General features: G+C 31.0%; 1 protein-coding gene across 5 annotated transcripts in view; it reads right to left on the bottom strand.

Moving 5' to 3' along the window:
- Positions 1-13619, bottom strand: part of USP15 (ubiquitin specific peptidase 15) — a 125480-nt gene that overhangs the window by 36834 nt on the left and 75027 nt on the right. For 2 of the 5 annotated variants that reach the window (XM_065934729.1, XM_065934733.1), the window contains exons 7-8: positions 13219-13305; positions 7469-7613 (exon numbers count right to left, since the gene is read on the bottom strand). In XM_065934729.1, coding sequence (XP_065790801.1) covers positions 7469-7613; positions 13219-13305 — 232 coding nt within the window. The other 3 variants (XR_010663077.1, XM_065934731.1, XM_065934730.1) reach the window with 3 other exon arrangements.

Genomic DNA, 13619 nt, shown 5'->3' on the forward strand with positions numbered 1-13619 from the left:
CTTTATGATGCTTAGCACACTCACAATTTAATGTTTATACTCTACTAGACTAGGGCTGCCCTGGTGGCTCAGACAGTAAAGAATCTGCCTGCAATGCAGAAGACCTGAGTTTGATCCCTGGGTTGGGAAGATCACCTGGAGGAGGAAATGGCTACCCACTCCAGCATTACTGCCTGGAGAATTCCATGGATAGAGGAGCCTGGTGGGCTGCAGTCCACGGGACCACAAAGAGCCAGACACGACTAAGCGATGATCACTTTCCCTTCCAGACTACAATTCATGGAAACTGTACTATTTTGTTCACCACAGCATAGTCAGTGTCTCCCAGAGTGAAAGGCACTTAGTGGGCCTTTGGTGAATATTTGCTGAGTAAATGAATGGATATGCTAAGTCGCTTCAGTCGTGTCTGACTCTTTGCGACCCCATGGAGTATAGCCCACCAGGCTCCTCTGTCTATGGGATTCTCCAGGCAAGAATACTGGAGTGGGTTGTCATTTTCTTCTCCAATGAATGGATAACTTAACACTTATTATTTGAAAAAAATTATACAGCTTGATCCCCTACAATATTCTGGAGATAAAGCTCTGAATAACATTTTTGAAAATCAACTTTATCATCAAAGGAAGAGAAATATCCATCAGTGATATTCAGAAGAATGAAAGCAATTCTAAAAGGAGTTCTTAAATTATTTCAAACACACCATCAAATATAATCTCCCAGGGAAAGTGTCTGAATCATAAAATAGTAATACTACCAAATGGAAACATTTTGTATTATGGGGACCATATATTTTATATAAACATAAAAACATTTTTAATGGATGCACAACAATGTGGATATACTTAATACCACTGAACTATACACTTAAAGATAGTTGAAATGGTAAACGTTGCTATGTATACGCAACCACAATAAAATATAAGATTTTAAAAGCACTTCTTAGGAGTTGACTAGTATAAATATGAAAGATACATTATCTCAGGATGTCTGAATTAAAACAGACACCCTAATGTCAGCCAGTTTTAACTCATTCATTAACTTGTCTTAGTGAATGACAAGTTACTTAAACTTTCCTTGCCTCAATTTCCTCTTCAGTGAAATAAGGATATCAGATGCCCTAACTCAAAGGTCTCTACGAAGGGAAAAGTAAGAATGTGACAATGATAGGAAAAACCACCTTTACAATGCAAAGAAGGGTACTGTTACTATCAGAGGTTGTAGGTTCACTACTGGGCTCTTACTATTTCAATATGAGTTTATGAGAATTAGTAATCTATTTTAAATACTATTACTAATTAAAGCAATGGTTTTTAGTAACCAACTCACTCACCAAGTATAGTTTAGGAATTATTGTAAAGAAGTGATTGGTAACACTAAGCAAAAGTTTCCATATAGATAGTATTAAAAAAAAAATGAATTAAGCATCCATTATTGGCAAAGCAAAAACACTGATGAAGTTGATCACTGGTAACATGAATTACCACAAACTATTTTTACTCACAAACTGAAACAGAAAGATGATCTTAAGTGTGCCAGTAGAAGAAAAAAAAATCTAATAGAGAGGGCCTCTTGTAATTAATACAGCATAACATTAACTGACTAGAATTTAAATACATACATTAGGACAAACAGGTAAAAGATAAAAAGCCTTTAAGATATATTTAGCATGGCTTTCTCCTTTCTAGGGCTCTATCTGTCCAATAGCTTATATTTTTTCAGTGACTAATAATACCAATTTATAAAATTTAGAACATAAACCTGATATACTTTAGAATATTCCAATCATAATATGTTGAGTGACATGCATATTTTTAATAAAGGAAAAAAATGTATTTTGGAAAAAGCTTTTGATATCAAGGAAATTAACTGTTTTTGATTGTTAGGTAATACAACTAAATCTGAAACCATTTTTTCTTTTCTTGCTTCTTTACTATGCAAAGAAGGGTACTTTGGTAACTACTAAATTGTAACTACTAAAACGGGGCACATTTTAGTTACCATTATAAAGACTGACATTTCTTATGTTTTCAATTACTCTGAATAATTATTAAAATACAAGATAATTCAGTCTGATTATATTAGTAACTGCCACTATATGTCAGCATTCCAAGTAATTCTACCTCATGAGTGTAATGTAAAACAATTCTGTATTAAAATCAGACGTTACTATCTACAACTCCTTGAAATAAGCCTTTCCCTTGTAATCTGTACTCCTGTCATTTCGTATTCTAGAATTACGACTGACAAAACATAAGAAAACTTATATTAACAGAAACAAGCATTAATACTAGAGAAATGTGTGTATTAATTTGGAAGAATGTGAAGAACAGACAAGATCACTGGTTACAAAAGGCATATTTTCAAGATCAGAAATCACCATTAGCCAACTTACACAGTACAAAGCATTCAATCAAAGAAACAGCTTCTGCCCCAGTTATGAAAACAAAATACTTACAGAATTATGCTATACATACTCTTTCCCCTAATAGTCTGCCTGACAATTAAGGGTCTCTTTTCCCAGTCCCCTTACTTTTTCTAAAGGGAAGAAACACTTCTCCCTTTCCCTAGTTCAAACAAGGGAGAAGTAAAAACACTGGCGTCTGTGATAAGAAAGTGAACGGTTCTAATATAAGTAAGGTTGTTTCCATTTCTTTACCTTTATCAAAATGGAAAGATCTGATTGAGTTGCCATTTGACAAGATGATTAAACATATTTTTGATGCTGGTTTGCCATGTAATTTTTGGCACGCAGTATGGAAGGACCTCAAATATATTGAGTTTAATTGCTTGGGTAAAAATCTGTCATAGAATAGGATTTGAATTTTTCATCAGCCACATTCTCAGTTTATCTCAAGCCATCAGTTTCTTCAAAATCCTAAACTATTTAAAAAAATTCTTATGCTTCTGTGGTGAGGTGTTTCGTTTTTGTGATCGAAAGAAACTATGTTCATTTACTGAACCAAAAGTTTGGTTAATTTGAATAAAAATTAGAAAGTTTCATGTTAAACTGTGTTTCTAAGAATTTGTTCCAATAAATGCAAAAGCAAGCTCAAGGTAAGTGTAGAAAAGCACTATACTTAGTTCTGTTCACAGATATGAAGTATTCCAACACAGAAATAATAGCTTTAGTAGTGACTTTTTCAGTTTTGCATTATATGTGAATCCAGTTTCTTAAAAGAATGTTATTTCTGTGTAATATTACTCGTTCTCTTGAATTACGTCTTTAAAAAAAAAAGACTTTTCAACTTTATATATTCTTTGGAAATTTTCAACATTCTTTGGAATTTACAGAATAACTTTACCTAACCCAACAGATCATAGGAAAAAGTTGACTTTAAAAACATTTGGAATTCCAACTGACATTTATGACAAAGGATAAAAAATAGGTCCTTGATTATCATCTTTTTTTTTTTCAATGACTTCTTAGTGTCTGTTTAAGGAGCCCTATTACTTTCAAGTAAAGAGTTTGAAAACAACCATCTTACGCCATGCTGCTTTCCAGTGGAAAAGACCATATCACTCCCCTGCTTCAAATCCATCTGAAGAGCTGCTTCTTCCAGGAAGCCAATCATGAGCATCCTACGCCTTGACAATGAAAAAGACAAGGGTTGGAGTGCTCCTGAAATCTACTCAACTAATGCTAATTAAAATTACCTCCAAAAATGCAAATTTAAAAAACTAGACATTTTCTCAATGGAGTACTATATTAAGGGCACTGGAAAACTACTTTGCTAACTCATTTTGCTACTGGAACACAATGATGTATGCCTATAATCATAACTGCTGAGGAGGCTGAGGCCAGAGATTACCTGAACTCAAGAATTTTAAATTTCCTGCATACTGATTATTCATGAAAAGTTCTAGGCTGTTATATCCCTTGCTTAGTCAGTATGCCTAGGAGAACTAAGTTAACAAAGCTCAGAAATGGAGATGATAAATATCATTATTGAAATAACACTAAACAACAAAAACAAAACAATTAAAAGTACATTCAATTTTTTCTTCATTTCCTAGGTCCAGACAAAGTGGAATAAGACTTGTAGGAAAGGAAAAAAAATAAACACAGGGACTATGGATGGTAGAATTTTCCCACAGTCACTCTGCTTAACTCCTTCAAATAAAAAAAAGATAATATCAACCTATGTCTATTCATTTATGATGTGCCAGTCACTATCCTAAAAACTTTATATTCATCAACTCACTTAATCCTCATAAAGCGTCTAAGATAAGGGGACTATTGATATTATTTTCCTCACCTGAGGAGAAAAATAAGTTGTAGAAATAACCTATACAGGGTAGCACAGCTAATTAGCAGGAGAGTTGTTAAACTAGTCCTTAGAGTTCTGGGATGCCATGAGCATGCTCCTAGGGCCATTATATAGAAGAAAAGCAGACAGGACTCTGGGCACTTCAACCAACCAAAGCAACTTCACTGTATCTACTTAATTGCTGAGGATGCAATTAAAGTTTTCACAGTAATAATTCAAAAAAGATTTTCATGTTAAAAAGCAAAACATCTGAAAATTACAATATCAAGACTATAATCTTAATAGGTCAGGACCTATGTTTAAATGTATCTCACATGTTTGACATCCAGCAAATATTAACTAGATAAACAAACTATTTGGCAGCACTATATTCACCAGAAAAATTTAACACTTTTCCATACCATTATTCAGAGGAAATCTTGAGTATCAGCATTTTTAAACTGAATAACAATGATAATATTAAATCACACTCAAATTGGTGCTGCTTAGTTTTTAATCACAAATGATTAATTTAATTATCTCAAGGCTACTGATGGGTTAAGCATAACCTATGCTCACACAGAAAAAATAACTATGCTTTTGCACCCATATTTTTAAAGATATTATCAACAATTACACTGCCTAATGTACTAATGTCCACTCATATCTTTTAGAATTACTGAATTAATAAGAGATTATATTACAATTCAAATTATCAGTAGAAAATTCATTTTATAATATTTATTGAAGTTAATGAACTATCTTTCATTTCACAGGAGTTACAAGGAAATTTAAATGGTGAATTTTCTATTTCAAAGCTGACATCCAAAGCAATTAAAAATTATAGATGCTTTAAGAAAATAAAACTGAAGTACTAGCTTTTCTAATTCTGAACTTAGATTAAAATTCAAAAGCAGCAAAAATTAAAACTAATTTTTTCTCTTCCCCAACTTGGAAAGTTTTATTTTTATGAGAGCAGTTCTTTAAAATACTTTGCTGAAATTTTCATGAAAAACTTCTCTTTTATGATTACTAGAAAATTACAAACTATTACCCTAACAAACCTCATCCTCATGTCTATATCTCAACTGAAATGAAACAAAAGGTGAAATATATTAAAGAGAAGTCAGCATTAGGTATACCAGTTTATTGTAATAAAACTTTCAACAGAAGAATAAAGTAGCAAAATGAAGTTTTTCCCTTAAATATACACAAGGAATTTCAACAAATGCCAAATCTAGCTCAACATAGTTAATTAGGCACAGGAAACAAAAATTGCCTTAGAAGAAATATAGTTTGAAGGTAAGCCAGAGACTCTCTGGCATGAATGATTAGCAGGAACACTAATTCTTTTTCTAACGGACTCAAATTTTTTATGCTTATGCAACTAAAATATTTACAAAAATCCTATTCTTAATCCTTATGAAAAATCACCAAGGTTGGTTTTCCATACTAGAATGTTAAAACAAAAACAAAACCCAAAAGGCCTCAAGATATCAAGACTCCAGAATGAAAATAATTTTGGTAATGCAAGGATAAGCAGTTGTATAAAAATTAATGTGACTGGCGATATGAGAAAGGGTTTTCTGATACTGACATAACCACTGTTTATACATATAAAACATTTTCCGGAGATGGTGCTAAATATGACTTTTCAGTGATTATAGGCAGAGTAATCCAACAGACACAGAAACAAAATGGCAATGTCTGCCTGTCCCTATCTCAGAAAGCTCAGCACCCATGCACTTTATTATCCAAATTAAACTGTCAGGATAACAGTAGTTTTGGCTTGTTCTTTTCAGATGAGTTACCCTTCTCTTCTTCCGGAAAATAAAGACAAAATATTTTAAAATTAAATTGTCTAACAATTGCTAGGGTCCTAGAAAAAAAATTTGGATAAAGTGATTCACATTAAAGTATAAGCAATATTACTCATCAAAGTAGGTTTAAAGGAACAGTTTATTAAACCTACACAATATCTGCTTGAGCAGACAATTTACTGATTGGCTCAACTTTAAACCAAGATATCTGGAATTTATCAACTTTACACACTCTAGTGTGTGTCTTAAAAAAGCTGCCAACTCCTGGTCAAGAGTTATGATGGCTAAACTCTAACTTTTCAAGAATGCTATAAAGACAATGGTTAATTTAGGAAACAAGTGCATTAATGAGAATGTACAAATTATTTATTTAGAATTTTGAATGAAAGAGAGTCCTATACTTTCTTCAGATAGTCAAAAAGATTTGTGAGTATGTCCTTATCACTCAACATCTGTGTTTAATCTGTATCTTTGGAGGGTGGCTCCTGGGCATAGGAGATTCAGTATTAAAATCTGAATAGAGAACAGAACACTGTAGATTTAGAAATAAAATTCAGAATTGGGGAAAAAAAAAACCAAAAGACTTGACAAATGTTAGGTAAAATTCAAGTATCAAAATAGTATACCATTATCTTGGGCTCTTTGAAACACAAAATTTTTTTTTAAAAGGGAAATAAAATAACCAGCTCTAATTTTATGCACAGTGACAGTGATATTCAAGTATATATAGACCTTGTTACTTCTAAATCAAAGGTATCAGTATTTCACAAGTAAAACTGGAAGAAGGTACAGACGATAGGAAGAAAAAGGAAGCTCCATGGACCAGACAAAGGGAAAAAAGGGCGGTGATCTCTCATATCTCCAGACTGAAAGAGCAGTAAGGGAAAGCGATTTATTAAAATGTGTATACAAAATTTCATTAAATTTTATTTTTTAAAATCTTAATTTCACATTAAAGTAAAAAAAAAAAAAAAGATTTAAAAATAATTTTTTTTTAAGAGGTGGAACACTGGTGACCATAAAAATCATTTTCTGAGATTTCTACCCATGTATTAAAAAACAAGAGATTTCATGTAAAGGAGAGATCTCACTAGTTTTTTTCTTCTTCTCAGAGAGCCTAGGTTTCCTGATTGGTATTTTCTGATTGGAATTATATTTTCCCATGAATTTATACTTCATCTTCTACTACGTGATAATCAATCACATGCCACCTGAGAAGCATAAGATATTCTACTACTAGCATCAGAATGAATCAAATGTGCATGCTTCAAGCATCCATGAAAACAAAAGCTCTTCAAACATATAATACTCAAGTTCTGACATGTAAAACCCAACTCTATCCCTCCTGTATTACTGGTTTCCATAAAGCACAGGAGTTTCACTTTGTTTGGAAAGACCTACCTGAATAGCTGAGTTCATGAAACACGTATTTCCCAAGTTACTTAGGCCACAGAGGCCTGGTTGTTCATTGTTTCTTCCAGGTTCTGAATAATCATAGTTCTTATAAGCGGTATATGATGGGAGACAATAATTTGAGTTTTTCACACTGGAAGAAAAAACAAAATATTTTTCATAATGCACAATTATCATCATACAGTTATAATCAACACAGTACTTTAAACCTGTTTGAGACAGGTGATCAGTTATTAATTTTTTTATAAAGTACTTAACTGAGGTACTTCTAACATGAACCTGTATCACAACAATTCCCTTAATTAATATATTTCTCATTCAATCAATAAAATCACTGTATCATATACCACACCAACCAATACAAACCACATTATATCTTTCTACACTTCATTAACTGGAGCAGCTTCACAGCTTTCTCTGTTCCTCACTGTTCCAACAAATTCAAAAAATTCAGATTTTAAACACCACCCGCAGCAATAAATCATCTCATTTACATCCCTTTTACATCTTGCTATTGTAATAGAGTGGGAACAAGAGGAACAGGAAGAGCTGTGTTTTAGTTACAGGTAAGAGCAAAGATTTCCAGGGCCTCTGCAACATCACTGTTCTGATGCACTGAAGATTTTATTTATAGTATTCTATGCTAGATTAGCAAAATCTAGTATGCAAATGCAGAAAAAAGTCTGGGATGATTAGGTATGCAAAACTGAAATGATTCTAAGCAAATACATTTCAGTATTAATATTATAGAAAGAATCTTCTAGCTTGTTAGATTAAAGCAATTTGTTTAACTAGATAAATACAACTTCAGGATAATATGTACTATGATAAGTACAACAGATAATAATCTTAAAAAAAATAGATGTAATAGTCAACCTTTAGAGAATCAGGGTAATTTTATAAAGAACCAAGAAAATCAATAAGCTAGACTCCTCCCTTTTTTTACATGTAATTAAAAATTTGTTTGTGGAAAATAATGGCTTCTTAACTTTTAATAGGTTATCTTATAAGCTATTTATGATGAATGCTTTGGATAAACCTAAACAAGAATCAAGTTCATTTGCTAAAAACAAATAAAAGAACACACTATTACAAATAAACTTGGTAAATCAGTTAACTCTGACAACCTCAATTGGCTACAATTTATTCCTGGTATTATTTTTTCAAAAACAGTTTTTACTTGTAATTTCAAATAACTTTCCATTGTAGCTTCTATATTCTCACACTATAATTACAACAGTTTAAATGAACTGTACTACTGCCTGTTCTAACAAAACCCTAAGAAAACAAATATGCCCCAACACAAAACCCTATCAACCAATAATTATACACATAATGTTATACCATTAATATTTTTGTATTCATCATAAATAAAAGATCAACTCTTATACTAAAAAATTAATCTACCCTAAACTTAAAAATAGCAGGGTCCAAAGAAGTGCTTCATAGATTGGTAGCTATTTACTTGTTTTAAAGTTAAAGGAAAAAAAATGGGTTCAAGCATCTTTTGAAGATCACTAGCCTTATAAATTTTATTACCAGTAACTAAGTCCAAGGCACCTGTCAACAATTCAATATATATTCACTTAATAACTGATTCTTGACTCTAACTTCTAGGATATATAACAGAAAAACTGAATTGTGTTCTTCTTTCTTCCCTTTAAGAAGTGCTTAAAATCAAGGCCTGCTATACATTACAAAAATAAAAGATCTACATTTTCAACACGTTGAAAACCAATATATATATTTTTTATAATTGTTATATTTAATATATGTATATTATATATATCAGCTATAAAATTATAATAAAACAAGTCACAATACAGAGGGAAAGTATGCCCAAATGCATGTTCATGCACACACACACCCATATCCACACTGACAAGCAAGTGAAAAGACTAAAAGCACACTTATAAGCTATTCATATTCAGATCCCCTCTACCCCCAATAACAAATGAGTGTTGAAAACTCAACTTTTCTTTGAGGCAAGAGGATGGAGTTAGATGGGACAGGGATTCCTATTTACTGAAAAATGAATACAAAACTCATATGCAAAAGCAGTGTTTGGTTTTATCTTTTAAGATCTAAATACTTAAAGGATATCTGCATTTTAGTTTAAGTGACAGGATAAGTATAAACCTTGTCCAAAGATTGAGATACTAGTCTAGATGCTCAATGATAATAATGAAAACAAATTAAAAATATTTTAATACTGTCTTCATTGGTCACTTATAATCCACATCTTTTGTGCTCTTTAAATCAAATAAAGTCTGCTGAGGAAAATACCAAAGCCAGCAGCTCTTTAAACACTACGGCAAAGAACAGGTAAACCTAAGCCCGAAAGACAGCTTCAATACCTTTCATGATGACTTCTGCTATTTTTTTTCCTAAAGACTGTAAACTAGTCCTTATCCCACACAGGGTTTGCTACTTTGCAAAAATAAATGAGTTTGCCAGGAATCTTAATAAGAATTTTAATACTATACTAGATTAATTATGTATTAAAAATCTATCATCTTAAATGAATATACATTTAAAAGTTTATGCTTACTTTGCAGTTAATGAAATGATGCTTCCACCAAGTAACTTGTCAAAAGCCAGATCACTAGCTAGCTCTGGCAGTCGTTAGTTCCAGTTCCTTTTCATCGCTTAATCTCTTATACAAAGTCATTTCCATTGCAAATAAAAGAGTTTTAAATGAATTAACAGAAAAACAGAATGTGCTCTGATGTGGGAAGCCACGAGTTGAGACAATAAATACATTGAAGAGATTTATTTTTAAAGGCAGTATTATAGCAAAGCAAATGTAGCAAGACAAAAGAAAATGCAGCAAAAAGAAAGACTTTGGCATATATAATGAATTAATAAGAAAACTACAAGGAAAACAATATTCAGGCATAATATTAGTCTTTAATAAAAACTTAACCTTTATTAAACTTATATAATTCCAAGTACACTTTGTTATTACTATTATAACAAATATTCTTATCTCTAAAAATGAAAATTTTGTACCTTAATAATGTATCAGTTTAAATCTTGAATTTGTAAATAAATGCCATATAAACTTGTATGTCGGAACTACTGATTTTAACATGCACTTTCACTGTAGTGTATAGCCACATACATGAAGTTTCATAAATGTACTTAAACAATGTTACTACCTATTTTACATACTTTCAATGAAAGAATTCATGCTATTTCCATCTGAAGTCTTAAGCAGCTACTTACTTCCACAAGTTGAAAAGAAAGTCAAGAAGTAAATTTTATGTGCGATAACTGTTTAGGTAAACATGACAGCATTAATTCAAGTTTTTTCAAGTTAAAAAAACTCATTCCACAAATGTTTAAATTTTGTTCCTTACTAAGAAAGAGAAGTTTTACTTTTACGTAAAGTGGTACCAGCAACTATTTACTACTAAAATTTCCAATATGAAAGGACTATTTTAGTGTCTAGACAAATATAAATAGCTAAAAACATAATCTGGTCATAGGAGTAGAATCATTATTCATGTTCTAAATTTAAGAAACCACTCCCAATTCCCCCTTTTAATATTTTCTCCAGTCAGAGGTTTTTGAAATCACATTGTACTGTCATATTTTCACTATGAGAAGGAAATAAGACAAACATAGAAGCACCAGATCACATGTACTAATATGGCTGCAGTGGTCAAAATACAGTCTATGTTCAATACAGTCTATAACATTGTTCAATACAATGTTAAAAAATCTCTCTCCAAAGAATAACTAACTATAAATACACATATAGAATAACTAACATGTATAGAATAACTATAAATACATGGAACCAAATTCTTTTACAGTAGATGTGGGAGCCATCTGTAATCGGCAGAAACACAAATAATATTTTATCTCTTATGAGAAAATTACTTTTAATGAATTAAAAGATACTATGTAAAATACAAACCAGATTATAGGAGGATTCCTTTCACTCTTTTGCTTGAGAATAAACATTTTTGAATAGAAGAGAACATACTACATTGCAATTTTGGATATCCAGTGTCTTCAATATTTCGCTATTATACTATAGTGTGCATATCTTGTTACTACTGAAATAAAGGAATAAATGTTTTAAATCTTGATACAGATAGCAAACTCTTTTCTAGAAAAGCTGGACTAACATTCCAACAAGTCAAACAGAATCCTTACAAGAAAATATATCATCACTTAACTTTTCCCAGTGTGATGGAGGTGGGGGGAAGTGGATGGAGTTGTTTATGGTTTTAATTTACCTATCTCTAGTTAGTGAATTTGAACATTTAAAATGTTTAACTCTTTTATTTTTACAGCCCAGCTACATCATTTACTCACTTCTCTAGCCATCTGAAAAAATTCCTTGCTGATTTTTATAAGCTTGCTTTATTAAGAATATTTGCCCTTCATTGCCATTTCTGGCAAGAATTTTCTTCACTTATTTGCCTTTTAATTTTTATATACCTGACAATTAATACTTTTTAATAGCAATCTAATTTTTCTAACAGCATTTCCTGGATAATCTGTCCATTCTCTATTAGTCTAGAATATTGATATTTTCTGATCACATTAAATTCTTTTGTATATAAAGGTCTGTTTCTGAGCTGCCTTTTCTATTCCATTGATCTGGAGGCGTATTACTGGGTCAGTACTTTGCTGTTTGAATTCTATCTTTATAACAGGTTGTGATATTTAACAGGATTAATCATTTTCAATGTTTTTCCTTTCCAAAGTTATTTTGGCTATTCTTATATTTTTATAATCCAGATGTATGTTAAAATTGGAATCATTTTATCAAGCCCCACCCTCCATAAGAATTTTAAGGGAACATTAATTAAACCTATAAAGTCAATTAATGGTGCTTTTTAAAAGAGTATTTCACAAATAGTCTCAAGTATTTTTGAATTAATTCTCTAGAATAATCAGATGTCATTTATGAACTGGACAAGCAGCATAAATATTTAATTACATAAACACTATAAATCTAATATAGAAGTGACAATGTATACATCCAAGAAGTAAAAGGATGATAATCATTTCTGGATTAAAATTCTTTCCATAATGGACCAGACTAATTATAGTTTTATTTTTATCCTTTTCTATAAAACCATGTCAATTTTCAAGGCAATATATCCATGTGAGATGTTATTGTGAACACCAAGTGACTTTCAATCCTTTTTCTTACAGCAATATATTCAAAAGCACACACTATCATGTAATTTTTATATATCCCAAGATTCTGAGTATTATTCATGGCAGAGCAAAGGAATTGTTTCTCCAAGCTATTTAACAAAAGGTAATTGCCTTTTTCATAATTAAGAATTTTCAATTTTACTGACTGTACCTTCCAACTGAATCACAGATACACACTTTTTAAAAAACACCATATGCTGTCTGTGATTACATGTCTAGTTCTAAAATGACATCTGAAATTCATACTCTTCTTAAAAATTTGAATTATAACAGACTTCTATATATGCCAATAATTAACATTTAGAATATAAAATTCTGAAAGTGCTTTATTTCTCTTTTAGTAAATTACTGTAGTATATATATTAAATCAAGAAGTTTATACTTCTGCTTGCTTTCTTGTGAAGTTACTACTAGAAGAACTGACCAGTGATTTAAAAGAAAACCAATTTTAATGCATTAAGACTTTTTTATTCTGAATTTTAGATACAAGAGATTTTTTGCAACCACAATAGGGCGATCAATTAAACAAAGAGTTTTTAAGATTCAGTGCTTACTTTCTGTTGTTGATGTTGTTATAATTATTTGATAGAGATGAAGGAGAGATCTTTGGTAAAGCTGAAAAATTGGATGCACCTGGGGACCTTTAAAAATATGAAAATGTTAAATTAGATAAAAAATGCTGAATTTTGAAATTAATTATGAAATAAAGAAAAGAACTAACAGATGACAATGTATGTAGTAAATGAATGCTGGAAAACAGATTTATGACAAAATCATCATCCTTTGGTTTTCAATTTCTGATGTATTCATTCATATTTAAAAAAATGGTATATAAGGGAACTATTTTCAAAAGAAATTTATCAAATTAAACATAAAACTCGGTATTATTCTCATAAATCTACTAATACAATACACCCATTTCTGAGTTCAGGTAACCACTACTAATATTTTAAAA

The sequence above is a fragment of the Muntiacus reevesi genome, chromosome 4 (genome assembly GCF_963930625.1).
Source record: "Muntiacus reevesi chromosome 4, mMunRee1.1, whole genome shotgun sequence".
NCBI classification, from domain to species: domain Eukaryota; kingdom Metazoa; phylum Chordata; class Mammalia; order Artiodactyla; family Cervidae; genus Muntiacus; species Muntiacus reevesi.